The sequence below is a fragment of the Brachyhypopomus gauderio genome, chromosome 16 (assembly GCF_052324685.1).
Source record: "Brachyhypopomus gauderio isolate BG-103 chromosome 16, BGAUD_0.2, whole genome shotgun sequence".
Lineage (NCBI taxonomy): Eukaryota > Metazoa > Chordata > Actinopteri > Gymnotiformes > Hypopomidae > Brachyhypopomus > Brachyhypopomus gauderio.
Window position 1 is genome coordinate 17,003,532 of NC_135226.1, and position 25,517 is coordinate 17,029,048.

General features: G+C 43.9%; 1 protein-coding gene across 1 annotated transcript; it reads left to right on the top strand.

Annotated features, from left to right (window-relative positions):
* Window positions 1-2,825: 2,825 nt before the first annotated feature.
* Window positions 2,826-24,847, top strand: atp1b3b (ATPase Na+/K+ transporting subunit beta 3b). Its single transcript, XM_076976191.1, has 7 exons — window positions 2,826-3,129; window positions 13,846-13,974; window positions 15,731-15,829; window positions 19,043-19,230; window positions 20,139-20,189; window positions 23,192-23,278; window positions 23,677-24,847. The coding sequence occupies exons 1-7, from the start codon at window positions 3,024-3,026 to the stop codon at window positions 23,842-23,844; spliced, it is 828 nt and encodes a 275-aa protein (XP_076832306.1). The 5' UTR covers window positions 2,826-3,023; the 3' UTR covers window positions 23,845-24,847.
* Window positions 24,848-25,517: the final 670 nt, after the last annotated feature.

A 25,517-nucleotide genomic window follows, 5' to 3' on the forward strand; every position in this document is an offset into this window, starting at 1 on the left:
CCTCTGTGTGTTTTCAAATTATCTTGATAATGTCAGACCAGACACACACACAAGCACATGTAAACAAGGTCACAATAAATATTTATTCTGTCCATGTTTACATGTGCTTGTGTGTGCTTGTGCGTGTGTGTGTGTGTGTGTGTGTGTGTGTGTGTGTGTGTGCATCGGGGAAGGGTTGTTAAAAGGAACATGTCCTTACCCTGTTGAGGACTGTTGTTCTGTAGAGTGGACACCTTGTTCCTAGCAGATGTATTGATCCCTTAGGCACTGTTCACATTGTGATCCTGCTTTTTTTTATGTTCGCATCTCTGGTGTGAAGCAGTTCTGCTTAAAACTGGAAGCAAGTTAATTTGAATGTTAATTTGAATTGAGTGTACATAAGAATGGCAAACCTATCCACATATGCCTTGGAAGAAAGGAAGCACAATGGCGTTTTTCAACCACTCCTGCTAACTCAACTGAGGAGAATGAGTTTGGCAGGAATTCAGCTGAGAACTGTGTTGTTGCTGCGTGCTTGCCTGCTTGTGTCCAAAATATTGAAGCACCTAGGTGTGCAGATTGAGGCGCACACAGGAATTCACAAAAAAACAGGACCAATACATATGGAGTTTCACGTTGTCAGGCTGAGGTATTACACCGACGCTCCATGTGGAATTAAAAATAATATTTGGTTGTGCAATATTGTCTCACAAAACTCCATTATATGGTCCTGATTGTCAATATTGGCTTGGACAATCCAACACGAAAGTTCTCAAACAGACCAAACTTCATGCTTTAAATTGCGTTTTCCATAAAGCTTGCGGCATAAACATGGGGGCTGTTGTAACGGAAATGTGTGTGTGTGTGTGTGTGTGTGTGTGTTTTAATTAAACAGCACAGCTGGAACTGAATTCATAACCCAAACATTCATTTTCAGTGTTTGCACTGCCGCAGAACCGTTTCCAGTTGCTGCATTTGATGACATTGCGAAGAATCCCTGGTACTCGCCTCATACCCGTTTTACGAGCACCTGGAACCGGGCCTGTTCACATTTTCAGTTTATGGCAGATGCTTTTATCCAGAGTGACTTGCATCTATTTATCGCTATGACAGGATGTGTGCACCTTTGTACTTCATAAGCCCCCCTCTCCCTAGCTTTGCAGGTGCATTTTGTATGTGCGCAGTGCACAGAATGTGAACCTGCTGCCATGTGGTGTGCCAGCCTCCTTGTAGCCCGTTTATTAATGGCCAACCTCCGATAACAGAAGCACTTGGACCGGATATCAACAGGGGATCCTTCCAACGAAGCGCAGACGCTATTGGCTCAGTAGCAGGATGCTGTAGTATGTGACTAACACGTGGTTGGAGAGGATGCATCTGTCAGTGTCACTGGTGAACTGAGTGTGTCCTGCCATCCAAAAATATCAAGCCAGCAGCCGTCCTGTGAACAGAAACTGACCACAGAAGAGGAGTTGGAGGACTGCTGACACAAACTGTGCAAGGCAGCTGCTGTATTGAAGTTTGCGGTGAAGTTTGGTTTTTTTTAAATAAATAAATGTTTCTAATGAGGTAGCTGCTAAGTGTATCTATAATTGTCTTTGTAGAGACTGGTTAAGACTGTAGAGACTGTTCACTTGGGGTTCTTTATTTTGGGGTTGAGTGTAAATGGAAGTCCTTAAAAATGATATTCAGCAACTGTGTGTGTGTGTGTGTGTGTGTGTGTGTGTGTGTGTGTGAAATTCACAAAAGGAGAAACTGGAGAAAAAGCTGAGCTGGTGTCCTGAGAGAACTTGTGAGGACGAGTAGTGATAGTCTAGCTGAGAACTTTCAACAAGCACTGGCCTCAAGGTCATTTTAGCACATACAAAAATATACATTGTTGATCCAAAATAGCCACCGGTTCTATACACCGGTAGGCCTGGCGTGGGCTGCCCGTAATCCCTCCTGTTTCCAGAGTAAGAACCAAGGACACTGGCGTGAGAGTCAGCGCCGACCCCTGATAAGAAGTGATAGTTACAAACACAACATGACTCTGTCCAGCGAAAACGGCAACGCTGTTTATAGAATCGCTCTTTTGCTCAAACTAGATGCGATAGAGAATCAATTTAAATGTTTTTTGTGAGGACGGCAGCACATAATGCGTTTTGTTTTGAGCTCGGGGTAGACCTCGGTGGTCTCACACTAACATGTCCGTTCTTCCTCAGTGGAAAATAAAAAAGTGTCTCCACGTTACCAAAATGTACGAACATTGCAGACGTACCGACGAAACTGGTGTTTCAGGTATTTTACACACAGATTTCATTAGTACAGGCCTGTAGCGGCACTCAATGGGGAAACTCTGAGAACTTGTTCCAGATATTGTTCGCGGGCCTGCGTGCATAGACATGAATGGATGTGTTTCTGTTTCCGTAAACGTCTGTTTTCCCTCAAACACACTTCAGCAGCAGCTGCTCGTAAATTTAACGTTATGTATGAAATTGTGCTCTGTGAATAAGCTTTATATAAAAGTGAAGCGCAGACTGATAAGTTATGTTGCAAAAGGCAGGTTTAATCGCTAATTAACGACTTTTAATCAGAATGAATCAGTGATCTCAAGATTAAATCTTAAATCTAGTTTAGTGTTAATTGGCTTACTCGACATGCTGGTGGGGCGAGTAACACCTACGAGCATCTTTAGTACTTGTAATAAACACAAACTGAACATTGACGTCATGCATGAGATTTTTCCTCACGGATCAGGATGTTGGGTTTTGTCTTCGATGAAACTTAATATTGGATGGTTTAATTTGGTTAGGCAGCTCTGCCTCGGAATTCACGTCGCGTGGCACTGCGCATGCGCCACGGTCTTCCGACGCTACTCGCAGAAGCGCCAGCTGCTGCGGTTTTGCGGAGCCGCGAGGACGAGGAGCGCGCGCTGCGTTCGGAGCTGCACACACCTTATTTATTTTCCAATTCAGACGTGACATCCCTGCTCTCTCTCTCTGTCTCTGCATTGTTCATTTTTCTTTCTTCATTGTCCGCTAATAATCCATCTTAACCTCACCATGGCAAACAAGGAGGAGAAACCAGAAGGGAAAAAATCGAGTTGGAAAGATTTTATCTACAACCCAAGAACCGGGGAATTCCTTGGGCGCACTGCGAGTAGTTGGGGTAAGAAACATCAGTGAGGAAATCCCTGACGTTGAAATCTGGCGGTCCATAGCCTAAAATATATATTTTAGTGGCAAATGGACATAACTGATAAGTAAATATATGTATCACAATATTCACTTTATACCCGGCATTTACAATGGTTTCGAATTAAACGCGTTTGTCACAAAATAGCTTGCTTCGAGGATGCTGCGAGGTAATAGTAGCCAGTCAGTCAATTACAGCTCACGACACTGTAGCCTCAGTCATTAATCAAGTAATAATAAACTCATAACGAAGCTAATTGTTTCTATAATTCTCTCGTTTTCCGAAATTTGCCTACTAAGCCGATAGTTTTTCAGTAGACTGCTGCATAGGCTGGGCTGTAGACGGATAGGGGTCTTGTTATTACTGATTTATGAAGCGTACCATAGACATATCAATATTTTAGTAATGCGACTTATTGAAATGTTTGTGCATAGCTATTTTAATTCGTATGGTAAGATTTAAACCGGCCTGCCACTTCGTGCACTATGCTAATGCAATCTTGACTTCATAACTGGTAATGGAGCTTAAAAAACGCCGCGCAACTTCTGTAACACAAGGTATTTCAAATGTAGGTTGTTTGAATCGAGCTTCAAATTCGCTAATGCGTTGGCATTTGATCAAATCTGAATGGCGACAGCGTTCTTCCACGCCGATCAAGCAGATTCGCACGAGGCTTTGGGGTGGGGGAGGGTGGTCACCCCATTCTATCTATAGTCTTTCCTTAATGCCATTAATGCCATTACTGTGCGTTCAATAGCAGCTAAGACCCCTGCTGCTGGATACCTTAAAACCTCATAGGTGCAACGAAAATTCCCGTCAGATGAGTGACACCGACTGCAGTAGCGGTTCACGTCGTCGGTCATTGTGACGTAGGCTCCGCATGCATATGCAAATAGGCTCCGCCAATTCCTCCGCAATGAGAGGAAAATTCCGTGCCTCTCTTTGTAAGTCGGTTATGATTTAATTTACACTAGAGTACTTGGCTTGATCTTCTGGGCCTGTGTATTATAAAATGCTTTTCATAAAATGTATGGTGTGTCTGAAGTGTTATTGGATTCTACGGGGTGGGGGATGGGGTGGGGGCAAGTTTCTTAAATTACTCTCAGTTGCCTGGATACCAGCTATAGCCTAAATGGAATGGCGTAGCTTATAGCTGTTAACGTTTTATTGTTTTCATAGACAAATTGACATTTTATATTCCTCCAAGCTCGCGAATGCCAAAATCCACAGTCCCTCTCCTTTTTCCCCGGGATGGGTTTGCCTTAATGCGATGCTTGAGTTCCCGGACGCCATCTCCCCTCCCTCCCTCCCTTTCAAGGTCAACTTGATTCTCTCCATTCCAATGGAGAAAGGAGCCCTTTGGTCACATGGTAATTGCAACGAAAAAAAAAATCTGTTTGTTTGCTAATGTGGGAAACGGTAGTGAATAATACTCTATTGGCTTGTTACATGTATGCGGATGCAGAGAATGTCAAAAGGACAGTAACCCTGTCTTTTCCATGGCCCTGCAATTCAGCACTTTAGATTTGGAGGGACGTTGACACGCAGACTATCAGTTTGTCTGTAATTGTTTTTGGCAACAATTAATCAACAATGAGAAACTAAAGCATCTTTGTATATGTTCACTCCATTTTGGAGCACCTGTGGTTCGGAGCGGACAGACCTCATGGTTAACATTTGCTTGCATGTATTTACAATGATGTCCAGATTGCTGTGATCCACAGATGTCCCTAGATGATGGCGGGCTTCCACTCTAATGCTCTGCCTGCCTCGGCCTCTCTCTTGCATGGATTGCTCTGTAGCCTTGAAGTGCAAGTCATTTTAAGACCGTAATTCATTCATTGCTTTCCGGTGTTTAAGGAGTTGTTTTGCCCCGGCACTTTGCGGATTTAAAGATTTCCTTTTAACATTAACAATGAAACCAAAGAGTATGTTTTTACTAGAAATGAATTGTGTGAAATTATCGTTTTCCCTCTTTACTCAAGGCTCATTGAATTGGATGGTGCTGTTGTCTTGGCCAGTCAAGAATGCAGAGTGTGTTTGGTCACTGTCCTTCTGTATAATGAACCATATCACAGTAGGTCCTAAGGCATTTGTGTCTGAGCAGAAACGTTCTTTCTGTAGGTTTCATTTGATCTCTCCGCTGCTTCTGTCAGCATTTAATCGTTCCAGATATGTGAACCACTTCCAGCAGCAGACATTCTTCTGTGTTAACTTGGACAGACCACTGAGTGCAGATAATTGAGCCACTGAGCTTTAAATTGACCTGACTATTATGCCAAAGTTATCAATCGCAGTGACTGCCCTGGAAGAGACAGAGTACGAAGTCTGGGTAGGAGTATCTTAATAATCGTCACTTATAGTCAGTTAATATGTTAAAACAGGCATCCCCATTCAAATAGATAGGCTTTGTTTTGCTTTGCTCAAAGTAACAAGGGGCATTATGAGCATTGTTTCAGAATCAGCACACTGATTATGTTGGCTTCAAATAAATTAGGATTAAGGTATACCATACTATTTCTACTGTTTTTATTTCTTCACACTTTCAATTGGGTGGTACAGCTATGTTTTGACATTTTGATCATCAGTGTCTATAATTCCTTTGACTGACATGTTGCAGATACACTCTTCGAAAACCCCTGGGGAAAAAGAGCAAAGCATTTCCTGTCCCCATGTGTTCTCTGACAAAATTAGTTCATGTGGATTACGTTGGGTATACTTGTCAGCTCCTGTGATGACCATTATAACACGTACACAGAAAGGACGTTATCCTGTTTGTTACGCCGAAACCTGCCTCTGCATACAAAGCTATGCATATGCTAAGATATGCTAATGCCTTTGCTAATGCACTTGCTTCTCGACCTTTTCTTGTGTTTTTGAAGTTCCTGAAGGTTAAGTGTCATGGAATGTTTAATTCTTGGCATCAGTGGCCATTCACGAAGGGTGTGGTTATGGATTACAGTACACAATTGATGGAGGAACAGTGGTGGAGAAAGACTCACAGCACATATCTGCCTAGCTCTCATCCCAGAGATTCCTTCAGCTCCCAGGAGAGGGTACAAGAGTGATGAGTACTAGTTGGTACTCAAGGCTTGGCTTTGTGTTAACGGGCAGGTACATCTTTCTTATGCCCACAGCTTTCAGCCCTAAGCACTTTTATGTCTCGAAGGATTAGACCAGAATCCACTGTAGAACAAACTGCTGTGAACATCTGACTCATCTCATTGGTGCTTCCTGTATACATTAGGCAGTAGGGGGAGTTTTAAACAAATTACTAAATTTATTGTTACTAGTGTGCTAGCAGCGAGTTTATTCAGAGTAATGACGTGACATACAAGGTTTAAGTGGAACCAAGACTGATCATTTAATCCACAATAATGTCACTGTAAGTTCTATATTGCACTACATGAATGAAGTTCATGTTTGAAATATCCCAATGTATGTTGACATCTTTATTTCTGATAATAAATGGGCTATAGTTCTGTCCCTTCTTGCAGTAGAAAATCACTGTCAGTTTGTCAGTTTAACACAGGCTGCATACTTAGTAATTCAAGAGAGGGCAGATGGCTCCACTTTCAATAAGGTGTCCCAATGACCTTCCTACAGTAGTTGGCATTTACACTTGTAAATATAAGTAGATAGTGTGGCAGTTTTCAGTTTGTGGTTTACCAACAATTGTTTTTCCTCTGAAAATATTGTAGAATACAAACAAGATCCTGCTTGGTTAAAATCTCCACCTTATAAAAAGATGAGCCTTTTACCACCTAGACACTGCACTCTGTAACAAACAGGATGCACTCAGACCACAGGCACATCCATCATATTTTGATAAACCTGGAGGACATATGAAGGCCTTCTGAAAGGCCATGGACAAACCCAGTGACCAGTACTGGGGGGTCTTTCTCATTTTCCTTCAGGTTGAACCATGCAAGCAAATTGCTGCAATGTATGGTTATCACATGTCCATTAATGTCCATCCCCATTTTAGCATTAGCTTTCTTACTTGAGCAGATTTGTATTTAAAGTCAGAGATGTGGAAAAGATTCATTCAGCTTTTTGTGCCGTCAAACAAGAACAGGGTCCTATTAACAGCCCTAGAAGAACTATCGATCTTGTTTTCATATGCAATCACTTCTGCAGTAATTGGGTGAGCATGCTTAAGAGTTAGTATAGGAAGCCTGTTTTTATGTGTGCTGTGGAAATTGTGCATTTGTGAAGTTATGACCGAAATGGTATTAGTTTGTCTTCTGATCTGGGTTTCCTGTATTTCATATGTTCATGGCAGCCTTTGGAGACTTTAATAAGTCTCCAATAATTAAAAAAGTCAGGATAAATTTGTTGAGTAGATATAGATTTGAAAAAATCTGTACATTACCAAATGGAACCATTGTTTTATTTGTGTGAGTTAAAAGCATCAAGTGACAAAGTGATTTGGCATGAGTAGTGTGAATGCCATGAAGTCACAGCGCCATTAAAAACCTTTAACTAAATCAAATAATTAATTATGCAATCGGTCCTGATCTGATGATTTGCTGATTCCCCAGTGCTAACACACCCACTGATAGTGTTGAAGGCCTTGATAATGATGAGCTCACTCTGGTGGTTTGGAGCAGCAGGACTAGTAAATAGACAATATAGCTCCGGTTTCCTCTGGTGTTTCTCTTGGAGCAGGTTATGCTTAATTGCTATGAACTCTGTATACCACCATATTTGTGGTATGCATGCTTGTATGTTATTGACCTAAAGTCACAGATCCCATCATGGCATTAAGCCCAAACTAAAAGATATTTAGTTTCAAGAGAAAAGAAGAAAAAATGGGAGGAAGTCGGAGGCCCATCAGTGTTCACCTCATCTTGGTACCCAATCCGATGGGCCCCAGGTTTGTTTGGGGTACAGTACCCATGCTGATGGTCCCCAGGTTTGGTTTGGGTACAGTACCCACTCCTAAGGGGCCCAGGTTTGGTTTGGGGACAGTACCCATGCTGATGGTCCCCAGGTTTGGTTTGGGTACAGTACCCACTCCGAAGGGGCCCAGGTTTGGTTGGGATACAGTACCCATGCTGATGATCCCCAGGTTTGGTTTGGGTACAGTATCACTCCGATGGGCCCCAGGTTTGGTTGGAGTACAGTACCCACTCCGTTGGGACCCAGGTTTGGTTTGGGTACAGTACCCTCTCTGTTGAGCCCAGGTTTGGTTGGAGTACAGTACCCACTCCGATGGGCCCCAGGATTGGTTGGGGTACAGTATCCATTCCGACGGGCCCCAGGATTGGTTGGGGTACTCTCATAGGCCACAGAGTTGCTTCTGGGGGATATTTTTATCGCTATTAGTCAGCCATCCTGGGCACTGAAGTATTTGGACACTGGGGGTTCTATTACAATCGGAAGAGTGAGAAGGAGGAGGGAAAACAAGACCTCCTTCAGCAGCTCAGGACAGCATGTGAGCCACTGCTGAACAGACAGTCTTTTCTTTCCCTCAAATACTCCTCTTGTGTGTGCTCTGCCTGTTCGTGTCTCTAAACGTGCTATTCTTGTACGTCTAAATTAATAGATTTACACTGCATGGCAGAACAACTGCAATGAATCGGTTTGCCGCTGTCTCTGTGTTGCTGGATTTGTTTTAGCACTCTCCACACTGGGCTGCGTTTCTCGCCAATGTGCTGAGGAGAAACGCCACAGCAGTGACGTCTGTCTGTTGCTCAAAAGGTCCTACTGAGGGACACAGGAAGAGGAAGGGAATTGATGACTAACGGATTGGGTTGGATTTTTAAGACAAGCCCCCACCTCCCACCTCCCACTCTTCAGATGCAGTCCTTGAAAGGCAAAGATGCTCAAGTGTGGAGGAGATAAAAGCATAAAGTGTCACAGCCAGCAGCTTTGCAAATGGCCGCCTACCGGCTTCCCTCCGATTGTGGCCTTCATGCTAATTTTCTAGCTGATGTAAATGCGTTAGTGTTGTTGGTAGTCTTGTTGGTAGTAATATTTATGCCTAAGGGAGATTGGTACCAAAACAGTTTTGTGCTTTAAGGTGGACTTGGAACCTAAAAACAACTGACATCCACCCTCAAGGTTCAGCTTTTGTGTAGCACTTCTTACATTAAAAAAAAAAACCAAACCTTCAAGATGACTCAGGTTTTTAGATAATTTTATGAGTTCTTACTTGTAACAGAAAATACAGGCGAAAAATCAATACGCTTGGATGTTGTAGCCATCGGACACGTTCTCACCTACCAGCCCCTGTCCTACCCTGCCTACTCCAACTCTTGTCTCTGATAAGAAGGGGAGTTGTGGGGGAGTAGAGAATGTGAAGTGAAGCATTAAAGAATGTATGAGGAAGAAATCCATTCTCATCGGTGGTACCAGGTAGGGAAATAGGCAAGGTAAAAAAAAATGCTTTAAAATTAGATAGAAACTTTGAAAAAAAAAAACAAGCAAGAAAAGGAGGAAATATGTGATCTTATCCATTGCTGAAGGTCTGGCATAACCTGTTGGGAGTGGCATTTAAGGAGTTGATGGGGTTTTGATGTTAAATTAAACAGCCTCGGGAAAGTGTAAATATGCTTATGGAAAGCATGTCGTTTCATAAATGAGTAGTTAATGTATGGTAACACCACAGACTGCGATTTCTAGGCAGCAAGAGCCCAATGTTATTTGGTAATGGCAACAGATTAGTAAACCCTCAAAGCAAAAATCAGCATCGTCCTGTCTCACTCAACATTTTTCCATGCAGACAAATGACAAATTTGCATAATAAGATTTTTGACTTCCGCAAGAATCTTAAATGAAAGCAGCACAATCCCAGCATGCTGTAGGGTTGCAGCGGTAACCGGTTTCACGGTATACCACGGTATTAAAATGCACGGTTATCATACCGTGTGCGTTTGCTTATTACCGGTAAAAAGCAAGCCAGCGGAGAAACTGACCCGCGCATGCGCAACTCCGCTCCGGTTCAGCTACTAAGCACACAGCAGTGAGAATGGCAGAAAGTGCATTAGACTTAACAAATTTTTTAACAAAAAAAAAGCTTAACTAAAATCAGCGGCGAAAATGACGTAATCGCGGTGGCTCCGCCGGTGAGCGCGGGTCTCGCGCGCTGTCGATTCGCGAGGTCGTGCACGTCTCGAATTTTGTAACTTTGCGCGCGTCGCGCCTCAGCGCAATGAACAAAGTCATGTTTGCAGGGTTCATACACCTTTATAAGGTGGAATTAAAGCACTTGTACGTAACTTTAAAGGTCCGTTTCAATATTTCCCAGCACCTTAAACTTAATTAAGTTAAATATTTATACATATACTCAAAATAATTCGCTTTTTATTAAATTATTTAATGGTTGTTTATTTTCAAAACGCCCAGTCTTAACGTCGTTCTCTCGTGTTTCGTCCTGGAATTACAAGAGGCTCGTATTTGTTAACGTAATACAAAAGAACTGTGCCGAGTCGCGCGCTACGGTCACTAGTGAAAGTGTAAATCCATAGATTTTTAAGGTCCTTGCTTTCACTGGATGTGAAAGATGCCATTAATTTACATGCGTTCATTTTCAAAATTTTACGTGCCTGTTTTTCATATGTTAAAACCAGACTCGGTGTGAAAGCCTTAAAATAGAAATCTCTATTGTGAGGGTCATGTCAGAAATAAATCCTCTCTTTCTGCAGTATCTGGTTATATTCTAACTTGGCAGTACAACGGACGTTTACAACAGTTGTTGATCAGACACTGACCCAGGTTGAGTTTATCAGATATTAAATAATTTAAACTTAAATAATTGTACTGAAATCCATGATTTAGGTTTATCTAATTTTGCAGTATTTATTTAAACATGTGTACAGCTTATTTTTTTAAAGGAGACATTTTGTATACAATAGTTCCAGGTTTCTACAATAAATAGTTAATTGAACAAAAAAAACTTGTAATTTCTTTAAGGGTCAGTGTATCTTTTAATAATATACAAACTAACTGTGATACCGTGATAACCGTGATACCGCGGTATTTTCTGAGACGGTTATCATACCGTGAAAATCTCATACCGTTGCAACCCTAGCATGCTGCTTGGTGTCTAATAAGCTTTTCTCCCAAATCAAATCGATCAATATAAAGAGAAATCGTGAGAAATTGGCCCCATTGAGGAGCTGTGGTGTTATATTTTTATATTTGTGCTGTTCACAAATATAACACCCATGCAATTAAAACTGTATTCACACGGGGGGGTCACACACAGGCGCTTGAGGTTAGTGTGCTTGGGGCACTTTAATATGTGCCATCGTGGATATCGGAGCAGAGGGCGGCCAACTGTCAAGCAACTGCAGTGAGACAGCTGCAACCCGACGCTTGCGGATGCTTTCACGCCATGCTCACGGCAAGACAAACACGTCATATTGGGGGAGTCGTGCTAATGGAAGAAAACAATTCCTCCCCCTTTCTCTCTTCAGCAGTAATGTGTTAATGACCATTAAAGGAACACTTCACTCAAAAATGCTAATGCTGCCAACGGCAAATGAATGTTAATCATCCGATTTGCATAGCAATATATACCCCGGCTTTTGTCATTACTAGTAAAATTTGCCTGTGGGGAAAGAACTAGTTTAAAGTGATTGGGGTTTTTAATGGATAAGATAGAAATTGCAATTAAATGTACTATAATGTGAAATGTGCCATATTTGTCAATTGTGATTTTTTTTTTTCACCGCAATGGAAATTTGTCCTCCACATTTACCCATCTGTGCAATTAGAACACACACACTAGTGATTACTAGGGGGCTGTGGATCACACGTGCCCAGAGTGGTGGGCAGTCTTAGCCCGGCGCCCGGGGAGCAATTGGGGGTTAGGTGCTTTGCTCAAGGGCACCTCAGTCATGGCCTCAGGCCTGGGAATTAAACCAACGACCCTCCGGTCACAAGACCAGTTCCCTACCACAGGACCATGACTGCCCCTAGCAACCATGCGTAGTCAAATCTGAGTCTGAATTGATACCACGAAACCATTTGTCATTTTATTAAACACAAGAAACCAATGACCAAAGTTGCCTGGTAGCTATGGATGCTGACCAGCTCTTGTTGTTAAGTAGATGCTGGGTTATTTAGTGGCCATAGGGTGAAACCATTGCGCTACACAAGTGAAGGTGTCACCATCCGGACAAATTTCGATTGGGGTGAAAAATCACCATTGACAAATGTGGCATTTTTTTGTTTTGTTTACGTCTTCTTCTGAAGTGTGTGAGACATTATCGACACCCTTCCTGAAGGTACATGCATGACAATCTCTTAGAGGTGAGATGCTAACAGTGCTGTGTTAATGGTTCTTAATGGTGTGTGTTATTTGACCTTGCAGAGTGCTGCACCGTGGTGCTGTTTCTCAGAATGTTGATATTACTCAGTTTGAGAAGCCTGGCTGTTAAACCTTAAGACCAACTGAGAATTGAGCAGCTAAGCCAGCAATTTCATTCTACTGAGGCAGACACGTCTTAAACTAGGAACATGATGGTTTGTCCATCAAATCTCTTGGTGCTGATGCAGTGATTTGAGATTTACTGAGTGGATTCTGTGGTACAAAGTATATATATGTGTGTGTGTGTGTGTGTGTGTGTGTGTGTATTCCACTCTCGGGCCGTTGCTGTGCTTTCTCTAAACTGTCCTCCCCCACACACTATTTATAGTAGCAGCAGTCTACCTCAGATATCAGCCAAGAAGAAATGTGTCTATAAGTAACCTCACTCTTCTGCACTCTCTCACTCACTCTTTCCCAACCATCCTCTTTCTATGCTGCGTTGCAGTCATATTAATCCCCATTGAGACACCTGGAAACAGAATGGGTTTGGATTCTGTGGCCAACGGTATAAAGCACCAATAGTGTCTAAAGCACCAACAGTGTCTAAAGCACCAATAGTGTCCTAAAATCTTCTGATCTGTTTAGGACCTTGACAATAATCTCTCGATTCAAGCTAGCATAGAAATTCAAGCAGAAATATTCTCTTCAGTGAAACAGCTTTCTTGTATTCAGAAGTCAACAACATTACAGACATGGCTGTGTTTGCGTTCCTGATGTCCAGTCTAGGGTTGTACGACTGTCTCTTCTTAAATAGGAGCAGGTTTTACTGTCTCCATTTCAGTGGCATCTCTTTGTCACAAATAAAACTCGAAGCTCTGTTTTTGTTTTTCTTTTTTGTTTTGCTCCACTGGGTGATGACTGGTTCATGTTTTAGGTGTCACATTCACATCATAGCGACTGTTAGTGGCTGTTGTTTTCTATACTCTTTTAAAGTAAACATTTATTAGCAAAAATGCTAGCCTCAGCTTTCCACAGTATAATTCTTTATTCCTAGCTCTGTTGTCAGGTTGTACTGTTCATGTATCAACCTGATTTGAAATAAGTGAAATAAGTTTCAGTTCACTTGATATAAGTGAAAATCCATTGTTAAAGGAATTGTGGAGTCTGGCTGGCACTTGATCCTAAACCAATAAGCCAATAAGCTGATTGGATTGTAAATTGTGGTCTTACAGAGTCATGACAATTGGTGAGAGATGAATTGCTAGGTGGCTACGGGCAATGATCCAGCTTTATTGGTGTGTTTCAGATTTCAGCAAGAAAGTGTGTTTGTGTGTGTTCGTGACTTAACAGTGACGTTTGCAAGAAAGTCACAACCAGATAACCTGCTTCCTCCCCCCCCCCCCCCCCCCCCCCCCCTTTGTCTCCAGCACTCATCTTTCTCTTCTACGTGGTCTTCTATGGTTTTCTTACTGGAATGTTCACCCTGACCATGTGGGTCATGCTGCAGACACTAGATGACTACACTCCCAGGTACAGGGATCGAGTGGCTAACCCAGGTAACGTTTTCACAATGTCTGTCTTTTTCTAAAAAAAAAAAAAAAAAAAGACACAAACAAATAGGGCACATCGAGTAGGGGGAGGAGCTTCCAGAGGAAGTTGGTTATATTGCCTCATTTTATGACTTGTGGAGTATTTTTTGTATATCATGTTTCCATTTTATAGCAGTACCCATTTGCAGTCGTTGTACACAAAATGACTCCTGTAGAATTTCAGCCTACAAATTTGAACACGCACAAACATAGACCAATCCACTTATTCCCCGAGGTCTTCTGATATTTATCCTACCCAATATCCTTAGCTCCCTGTCCTATTAAATTCTGCTCCTAAAGCACTTACATTGCTTTCAGAATATGCTATTGTACATGACATATGAATGAATGTAAATCCTATCCCAAGTGGAGGCCCTTCTTGAGTTCTAAATGAGAACTGAAACTGTGATCTCGTTATCCAACAGTATAGCAGAAAATCAACCATTAAATATATATTTTCAATATGTGAATTTCTTTTTAGCACCTTGCATTAAAATCTGGTGTGTTCATCCAATACACCGGACATGGGACAGTGTAGGAGACATCCGCTGTATTTATGTTCTGTGAAGACATTCTTCTAAAGCCATGGCATTTCAGGGTGCCCTTTAACAAAACTCATTAATATCTGCTGTTTTTAACGGAAATCTCTGGTCCATTTGTAAAATGGAAAATGTCCCTTTTGATAGAGGGAGACATCATAAATTAAACTTTAAGAGCTGCTCTATAACTCAGTGAAGCTGCAGTCAGGGAGGGAGCTTAATCTCATTCATTCTCATATACACATTTTCCTCAGTGTCTCTCTTCTTCCCTCTTTCCCTCCCCCTCCCTCCCTCCCTCTCTCTGTCTCTCTCCCTCCCTCTCTCCCTCTCTATTCTCTCCTACTTTTCCTCCCCATCTAAATTCATCCTTCTTTTCCCAGTGAAAATGTATTCCCCCCGTTGAAGCTCTTGTATCTCTTCAGCCCTGTCTCACTTTTCTTTATACATTTTATTGTCTCACTCGGCTGATGGACAGTGTTAACTTTTTTATTATTTTTTATTTTTTTAGTAAATTCGTTTCACGTTGCAATCATGATTTTATGGATCGAAATTATGATAAACATATTAAACAATCAGTTAAAATGTGAAATGCCTACAAATTAATGAACCAACAAATTAATGGAGCCAATATCCTTAATTCTGGTGGTATTCAACAAACCATTCAGCAAGCTTCCACTGCAAAGTGCTTTTGTTTCTTTAGAAACTTTGTGCACTTCACTACAATTTTTATATTCTATTACATGTGATTGGTGTGGTCTTAACTGGAGAAAATATATTATAAATTAAATGTCTTTTAATGTGGTGCCTTTGTCGGGGCCCTCCAAAAAGAGCATTGGTGCATGGTGAGGTCATGGCTCATTTATAATTCATTAACATAATCAGCAGTTTGTACAGAGTTGCTCTTTGTGAGGGTTATTGTCCATTGTGCTAAGGTTTAAGAGTGTAGCAACAAAAGAGTTATTTTCTGCAGAGTTCTTCACACTCCTTTGCTGTCCTCTGGTTTTTGCAAGTCATCCATTTTTTAAATATACGTATGGAAGGAAGTATTGATTTGTGGTGTCAGTGGCTACATGAAAATGTTGCACACATCCATGTAATGAACAGACTGATGGATTTTAAAATGAGGAGATTCCATCAGCTGTGAAAGCAAACTCCATCAGCTTCTCTTGCTGCTGTGTCGACAGGTCTGATGATCAGGCCCAGATCCCTGGAGATCACAGTGAACATTTCCAGCCCACAGCAGTACCATGAGTATGTCCAGAGCTTGGAGAATTTCCTGCATGGTAAGTCCAAGACAACTTGACTTCTCTGTGAAAGGCTTTCATGAAAAGGCTTAAAAGAATAAATCTAATTGAATGCACTACAAGCTGTCTATCAATGGGTAGGCATCACATTGTAATTTCTAATTTAATAGTTTACAACATCTATTAACATGTAATAAAAGAGGCATATGTTGATAGAAGATAATGAGGGGTAAAATGTTCATTCTGCAAAGGAAAACGTTAATCAGAGTCCTGAAGATCAACTGTTGGCATGTGATGGCCAGGTGAGGTAGAGTAAAGTGAGGGCTAGACACTATTAAGGATGCAGAAAAAACAGGAAGTATCCTGGGCAGCAGCAGGTAGCCTGAATTTGAAATTACATGGGTGAAAAAGTAACACAAAAATGGTTGGAGTTTCCCTGGACATCAGGATGACCACAGTGAAAACAGTTTGGAGGGTGAAGTTGGACAGGCCGTAATAAAGCGCTTCAAGGTAATGCCAAGAAAGTAACAGGGCGGATACTGCATTACTGATGACACCAGTGAGGAGGGTTCAGTCTGCCAGCGCTTGAGACTAGAAGCTGATTTTGCCAAGAAGGTTCTACAGAAGCCAAAGGCTCACTGTGGATTTTAAGGAGGAGAAGAGTGAGCAGAGAAGAGGAGGATCAGAGCTCTCCGAGCAGGCAGGTCTCAGATGGGAATTAGTGAGTTGGAGGTAGTGGACTTCATTGGAAGAGGTAGTGGAGGAGTAAGACAGAGAGTGCAGCAGGATGAGGGGAGAGGGAGCAGGTTGGTGAGGGGTTAGGGGAGAGGGAGCAGGATGGTTGGGGGAGAGGGAGCAGGATGGTTAGGGGTTAGGGGAGAGGGAGCAGGTTGGTGAGGGGTTAGGGGAGAGGGAGCAGGTTGGTGAGGGGTTAGGGGAGAGGGAGCAGGATGGTGAGGGGTTAGGGGAGAGAGAGCAGGATGGTTAGGGGAGAGGGAGCAGGATGGTTAGGGGTTAGGGGAGATGGAGCAGGTTGGTGAGGCGTTAGGGGAGAGGGAACAGGATGGTGAGGAGTTAGGGGAGAGGGAGAAGGATGGTTAGGGGTTAGGGCAGAGGGAGCAGGATGGTGAGGGGAGAGGGAGCAGGATGGTGAGGGGTTAGGGGAGAGGGAGCAGGATGGTGAGGGGTTAGGGGAGAGGGAGCAGGATGGTTGGGGGAGAGGGAGCAGGATGGTTAGGGGAGAGGGAGCAGGATGGTGAGGAGTTAGGGGAGAGGGAACAGGATGGTGAGGAGTTAGGGGAGAGGGAACAGGATGGTGAGGGGTTAGGGGAGAGGGAGCAGGATGGTGAGGGCTTAGGGGAGAGGGAGCAGGATGGTGAGGGGTTAGGGGAGAGGGAGCAGGATTGTGAGGGGTTAGGGGAGAGGGAGCAGGATTGTGAGGGGTTAGGGGAGAGGGAGCAGGATGGTGAGGGGTTAGGGGAGAGGGAGCAGGATTGTGAGGGGTTAGGGGAGAGGGAGCAGGATGGTGAGGGGTTAGGGGAGAGGGAGCAGGATTGTGAAGGGTTAGGGGAGAGGGAGCAGGATGGTGAGGGGAGAGGGAACAGGATGGTGAGGGGTTAGGGGAGAGGGAGAAGGATGGTTAGGGGTTAGGGGAGAGGGAGCAGGATGGTGAGGGGTTAGGGGAGAGGGAGCAGGATGGTGAGGGGAGAGGGAACAGGATGGTGAGGGGTTAGGGGAGAGGGAGCAGGATGGTGAAGGGTTAGGGGAGAGGGAGCAGGATTGTGAGGGGTTAGGGGAGAGAGAGCAGGATGGTGAGGGGTTAGGGGAGAGGGAGCAGGATTGTGAGGGGTTAGGGGAGAGGGAGCAGGATGGTGAGGGGTTAGGGGAGAGGGAGCAGGATTGTGAGGGGTTAGGGGAGAGAGAGCAGGATGGTGAGGGGTTAGGGGAGAGGGAGCAGGATTGTGAGGGGTTAGGGGAGAGGGAGCAGGATGGTGAGGGGTTAGGGGAGAGGGATCAGGATGGTGAGGGGTTAGGGGAGAGGGAGCAGGATTGTGAGGGGTTAGGGGAGAGGGAGCAGGATGGTGAAGGGTTAGGGGAGAGGGAGCAGGATGGTTAGGGGTTAGGGCAGAGGGAGCAGGATGGTGAGGGGAGAGGGAGCAGGATGGTGAGGGGTTAGGGGAGAGGGAGCAGGATGGTGAGGGGTTAGGGCAGAGGGAGCAGGATGGTGAGGGGAGAGGGAGCAGGATGGTGAGGGGAGAGGGAGCAGGATGGTGAGGGGTTAGGGGAGAGGGAGCAGGATGGTGAGGGGAGAGGGAGCAGGATGGTGAGGGGTTAGGGGAGAGGGAGCAGGATGGTGAGGGGTTAGGGGAGAGGGAGCAGGATGGTGAGGGGTTAGGGCAGAGGGAGCAGGATGGTGAGGGGTTAGGGGAGATTGAGCAGGATGGTGAGGGGAGAGGGAGCAGGATGGTGAGGGGTTAGGGGAGATTGAGCAGGATGGTGAGGGGTTAGGGGAGATTAAGCAGGATGGTGAGGGGAGAGGGAGCAGGATGGTGAGGGGTTAGGGGAGAGGGAGCAGGATGGTGAGGGGTTGGGGGAGAGGGAGCAGGATGGTGAGGGGTTAGGGGAGAGGGAGCAGGATGGTGAGGGGAGAGGGAGCAGGATGGTGAGGGGTTAGGGGAGAGGGAGCAGGATGGTGAGGGGAGAGGGAGCAGGATGGTTAGGGGTTAGGGGAGAGGGAGCAGGATGGTGAGGGGTTAGGGGAGAGGGAGCAGGATGGTGAGGGGTTGGAATGTCACTCAAAATAATCTTTCAATCGTGGAAGTGAATGCTTCATGAGACGGGTCCAGTCTTTCATTATTTCAGAGGATCATAAATGATGGGCCATTATGATCTATCCTCTCGTGCTGTGGTCTTCTTTCTCAAAGGTTAGGAGATCGGCTAGGTCCTTATAGAACTGACCAGCTCATATATACTAAAGCCTGAATGGTCTGGCGGGGTAAGAGAGGCAGATCTTGGGGAAAGTAAAATGAAGGAGAATCCGTCTCTATGGTTCATGAGCCAACAGGATTTCAGAGAAAGATGTAAATCACGGAGAGTAAAAGCCTATAGCAGCTGTTGCTATGGTTGGGTGGTGAAGAGTGACTGCTTACCCAACATCTAACAATTCTCTTCAGCACAATATTCTGTTCAATGCCCTTATTGTTTGCGCGGAGCCCGAATGGGCCCCTACCACACTCGTCTGCTCTGCCGCAGAGTACAACGACACCGTGCAGGAGCAGAATGAGCAGTGTCACGCTGGCGAGTACTTCATGCAGGACGACGAGGAGGTGAAGAAGGTCTGCCTGTTCAAACGCAGCTATCTGCGGCAGTGCTCCGGACTGGCGGACACCAGCTTCGGCTACAGCGAGGGCCAGCCCTGCATCCTCGTCAAGATGAACCGGGTGAGCGGGCCGCCGAAGTTGTATGTGCCAGTTTCTGTTTCGGTGGTATTGCATCCGCAGTTAACGACTATGCTCGATAAGTTGTTTGTTTTTTTGCTAGGCACTTTCTAAATCTGGCCGAAATGTTTTTCGGGTTGAAATTGCTTTGATGAAAGTTGACACTTGTCGGAAATCTTTTTTTACAATGCCCATGGTTCTCATGATTTTTCAAGTTTGGCTTGCATCCCCTAGGGAATTCTGGGAATTCCCTGGGAGTCTTCAGCTGCATTCTCCATTACCTAACTGCAGTGGTGTCTAATGCCACGTCGGGGCCTTTGCTGGCAGAGATAGATGTTGAGAGAACACTGCAAGCAGATCAGCCTTCTTCACGCACTCACCATTGTTTAAATGTCAGATGCTGCGCATTCCCCCGCTCAAAATGGAGGCATGCAAGCCCTGGGTTCATGAGGAAATGCATGGCAGTTCTGTAGCAGCCATGGCTCCGCCCCCGTCTTCAGTGATCTGGCACATGAAATGTCTGATGCAGGAACAGGTTGTTCAGTTCTGATCCAGCTGTGTGCAATCACACTAATGCTGCAGTTATTGGACTTTATTGAGGAGGTGTGTAGCCCACTGGAGACCTGCATATGGTAGATCTTTAGTAGTAATAGTTTGCCTTCTCTATTTATCTGTTGGGACAACCTTCACAATCGGAGTAATTTCATAATAAAGGTTTTTCTGTGAGAACAAAGGCTTTTATGATACAAACAGATTTTTTGGATTGTAAATGTCAGACTTATGAAGGTATTGTAAAGATTTAGAGGCGTAAGCACCTGTTAGCAAGTCCACCACTTATTATTTAACTTTTTAACAACTTTTTATAGTATTTTTTATTATGTTCTTATTTGTTGTTCTTTTTCTCCTTAAAGGTTATTGGACTAATGCCACGAGGAGAACCATATGTCAACTGCTTAGCCAAGGTAATGCTTACCAGCCTGTGTGTGTGTGTGTGCGTGTGTGTGTGCATGTGTGTGTGTGTGTGTGTGTGCATGCACATGTGCAAGAGGGAGAAAGGTTCAAATTTTGTTGCTCTGAATAGGAGGTATCTGTCAATGGCAGTTAATGCATGTGTGTGCCTTCATCTTGTTTTTTCAATGTCTGTTTATGTGTGGTCTCTCTCCACGCCTCCTGTGCCGTTGGCAGTTCACTCGTGGTAAGAACTGAGGCCTACCCTCCCTGTTGTCACCAGGGACCTCATTCAGATTTCAAACTTCTAGCTAACATCGGTGCAAGCTATGGTAGCTACATCAACCACCTGTTTTTGCATTAGTATTCTTTTATGAATCAGAATATCCAGTCGTGGCATCCATACAAAAAATGACATTGTTATATCATTTTCACTAATAACAAAATTGATACTGAAGATGACATTTCATATTCCTGACAAAGTCCTGGAACATGTTTGGAATCTCTACTATTTCATTCTTGGGAAATTAATATTCATAAACCTGGTCTGGGACCAGGTCTCGGATGTTCTAATCTTGGTCTGAATATTCACCCCACGCCCCGCCCCCCAGCTGTAATTTCTTTGTGAACTCCCGCCCATGTGTCACACATTGGCTGATGGTATACAGACGACAACAGGAAGGATAGCCTCTCCCCTTTAGGAACCAAGTTCTTCTCATACTCTGTCTCTGTTTCCACTAGTGCTGTAGAGAGAGAGAGAGAGAGAGAGAGATTCTTTTCTGCTGGTGCTTCTAATGCTTCTAACACTTTAATGTTTCCATTAAAGGTTTCATATTGAAACAAACAAAGTTTATATTGCCTGACGTGACCATTGACTCGGTATGTACAGTGGGCAAACTGTGTCTAACGCAGTGATGATCTAATCAATCTCCAAAGACTTCATCCAGTTACAGTTGAGGCTTAATTCACTATAACTAAATGAACATGTCTATATGAGGAGCTCCATTATAGCTTTAGATGAATTCTCCATCTCTTCAGTATGAGATGTTAGTTGTAGAAGGTGCGGAGGAATTTGGGCATTGCCTGATTTACACCGGAGAAGTCCCAGTTTATCTGGCAGGGGAAGTGATTCCTTTTCATTCCTTCTGACTGTCAGAGAGACCTTAGGTCTATGTGCCGGACAAGACTGCATATCAAACCAAATCCACTGGTTTGATGTGATATGTTGTGGCATCCTCATTTGGATGGAAGTGATCAGGTTACCTGGATGGTGAGTCTAGGTGTGACTGCTGACAGCCAATCAGCGGACATGCATCGTGGCATGCCCCGAAGTTGCTTCAAGCGTAACGCTTTGAGTGCTCCCTTTAGCTGACTCACTAACCCATGAACTATAATGCACTTTTACTTCTTTGAATACTTTTAATTTGTCTTTTTTTTTGTATTTTATCTCACCACTTTACATGTTTAATTTGAGCCCTTTGGCTTTGACATTTTAACATTTCACTTTAGTTCCTAGTTTATTTAGATCTCCGTTTGAGATTTTTGTTTAAAGGCTTTTGTTTTATTTATCTGTGCAGCAACTCTTATGTGACGCGCCTTGGGTTGCTGCTATGTATGAAAGTGCTACCTACACTTGACTTGCCTATTAGCTTACCACAATTCAACTTGTAGCATTTGCTCAGACTTCCACACCGTCTTTGACAGCGAGCGCATCTGATAGCTGTTTTTTCAGATGTGGTCCAGCAATGACAACTCATGACCATTTATAAGGTTCACATGAACCCTTCGTACATGGATCCAACCCTGCGGCTGCTCTGCTTTAAGAGGTGTAAAGTCGGTACCCGAATGCCTCTATGCCAACGAGATGGGCAAAATGATGGAAATGCCACCTGAAAATCATTAGGCCTAGATCATAAAATCTCAGTTGGAAACATACCAGGTTTCTTGCTAATGAATTATTCAAAGTTAAATGTCCGTGTTGGACATGGTTAACTAAAAACCTTTTTTTTATTATATAGACACTATAAGACATTTAAAATGTAGGGGAGCCATTTTTGCTGAAGTTGCGACTGAATTCCAGCACCAGAAACAGTCAAAAGTTTTCATGTACCACTAAGAGAACGCAGTGTTGGGAAGGGGGTCTAGTGAGTGAGAAATGATTGTTGGACATGCATTTTAAATAGAATACTGGCCATAAAATGTGTTTTAAACCCTCATGACTGAGAGTTTATAAGCTCTCAACCAACACTGTTATTAACTTTCACAGACATGATAATTAAATAAGCCTTCCATTTTAAGACCCTGTGTGACCAAACTTGATGTTTAAAAAAAATGTTTTAATTTATGTAATGATCACAAAATGAGACCTTGGAGTACTGGGAGAATGAAAGTTATATGGTGAGTCATCTTTTATAGTGTCTACATCTGGTTTGAGCTGATCCTGAGGGAGCCAACACACGTCTTTAACTCATATTACTTTCCCTCAGCTAGTGAATTGGATGGTCGCTCTATTCATTTGGAGAATGTTTGTTTCAAATGACCAGCAGCTAAAGGGAATCTAACGCCTTATTACAGATGCATTATTATTGATTATATTGATTGATATTGATTATTACCAATTGGTGTTTCCATCGTTTGTTGGTGCACATGCAGAAACCCATCTGGTATTATACAGCCATGCGGAATACTACAGGAATCTCTCTCCTCATGGTAGAATGTGTGTGAAAGGGCACATGGGTCAACATTCATCAGCTGGTACTGGTCCTCTCCACAGGAGAGGTGTGCGCGTTTGTGTCAAATATGGAACGAAAGCCAGTACTCCTGTACACGTGAGAGGATGAGAAAACGATTATATTTGGACTTCTAATAGTGATCTCACTGGTAATAGCAATAGGATATGGAAACCGTCTCTGTTCAGCTGAGCAGGCTAGGTGAGTCAGTGAGGTCACCTGGGGTCCTGCCTTCCCTGAAGCATCGCTGGGAAAATTCAGCTTTTCTGCTCTTTGGCCTGTTTCAGAGAGAAGCCCCTCTGCAGATGAATTTATTCCCCGCTGAAGGCCGAATCGACAAGATGTACTTCCCTTACTACGGCAAGAAAGCACACGTAAGTAGGACTGTATGTGATTAATTCCAGTGCCGAGATTGTTATCAGCACCAATACACTTGAGGAGGCAAGTTAGTGTAATGCATCGAATATCGTATTATCTCTCGTATGTTGTTGCATAATGCTGCGTTTTGCACACTGGTTGAGGATCACAGTTTCAGACGGTTAAGATTGAAATGAATCACACCTCCATGCAGAGGTTTACATCAGGAACGTTCACCTTGATATTTGACTCATATTGCTATCTTTGCTATTACACACTCCTGGAATAAATATCAGCAGCGAAAAGACATGCGTCCAGTCAGGCGGTTGCATGAACATGCAATCAGCAGCCAGCAGGTGGCGGTGGTGGGTCGTCCTCCATGTGTGTTCCTCTCTCTCTCTCTCTCTCTCTCCAGCCCAACTACGTGCAGCCGCTTGTGGCGGTGAAGCTCCTGCTGACGGAGCAGGACTACAATGAGCCGCTGATCGTGGAGTGCAAGGTGGAGGGTTCGGACCTGCGCAACAACGACGAGCGCGACAAGTTCATGGGCCGGGTCACCTTCCGCGTCCTCGTGACCAAGTAGCCCTGGCCGCACGCCGGAGCTGCACGATGTCCGCCCTCTCGCGACCACCGATACCCACCCCCCTCCTCCCCATCGCCCGCGCTCGCACGAGGCGCTCCACGCATCTCCCACGTCCGCGTGGCCTCCTCCAACACCCGCAAGGGAACCCCACATTCATCATGCTGTACTGTTCACTGGAGGGGGGCTTCAGAGTGGAGCTACCCATAAGGCCGTGTGTGGCCCACATTATGTAGGTCTTACCTTGACATCCTCCCCACTACCCAGAGACCCCTTCTGAGGGGGGTACAAAATAATTTCAAGTAAACGCACCTTCAACCTCCTCCATCTCTGTGAGAGACGAAGCTAGTGACATCGTGCAGTAAGCAGGGACCTGTAAATAGATGTGTTAGAACATCTCGTTGGTGTCTGTTCCCCTCCTGTAGTCTTGTGCTGCCTGCTGTGTGGGAGTGTGTGTATACATACGTGCACACGCACGTGAGCGTGCATGTGTGTGCGTGTGTGTGTGCGTGCGTGCGTGTGTGTGTGTGTGCGTGTGTGTGTGCATGTGTGTGTGCGTGTGTGCGTGTGTGTGTGCATGTGTGTGTGCGTGTGTGCGTGCGTGTGTGTGTGTGTGTGTGTGTGCGTGTGTGTGTGTGTGCGTGTGTGTGTGTGTGTGTGTGCCATGATGTGAAGTCTCTCTGTACATATTTAATGAATTTAAAGACACTTTTTTTGTCATCACTTTCACCATGTCTGACCGCTGTAAGAAATCAAGGTTATATATAATATACACATATAGATATATATATATATAGATATATAAAAGAGTTGTAATTTAAGATTTTATTAAATGAAACTGTTAAGAGCGGGGAGGAAACACCAAAAATTTGTTGACCTTGTTTTCAAATCCATCAACCATCTGAGGAAAATGATTTTTTAAACCTCTGCAGAAACTGTACATTGTGCAGATGCCTTAAGATCTGTATGAAAAACTTAAAATAAAGTTGATTTTAAAAATGGGTATCATTTGTAGACTTAATTTTAAGTGTCTTGTTTCTTGACAAGCTGATGTTTGCCAATAGGTGGCACTACTAAGCTGAAAATCAAGGGGAAAAAAAGCATTGCCATCTTCAGACTGTCGCAATCTAGCTTGTAAATGTATTAAATGCTGCCCCCTTTAGGTGCATTTATTCCTTGCCAAATCAGTGGTAATGCATCGTTTGCGATGCAAATGAAATGCAAGTGAAATTTATTTTGGGTCCACTTAATAAAAAAATGACAAATACCGACTTGCTGTAAGACACCTGTATTTGAGGTCAAATGTTTACAGGAAACATTGCTCAGAAGGGACAGACTGTGACAGCTGTGGTGAGGACACTGCCAGTGACCCAGAACACTTAAAAAGTCTTTTTTTTAACCAAGAAAAAAATGTAAAAGTAAATATATGCCCACCCCTGGCTTTTGTGATAACAGAGACTCTGGAAAATGTGGTCTAAAATTCCTTTAAGGTCTTAATTTGCTTTAAGCTGTTTAATCACTGATAACAGCAGCAATACCTTATTGAGATTAAAAGCTAGTATGACTTTGGGTCACCGGACACTAGGGTAGGACTAGGACCCAACTAAGTGGTTGAAGAGTGATAAAAGTACCCACTGAATGTGACCCATAGCAAGTTCCTGCACCTCCATTTGCTG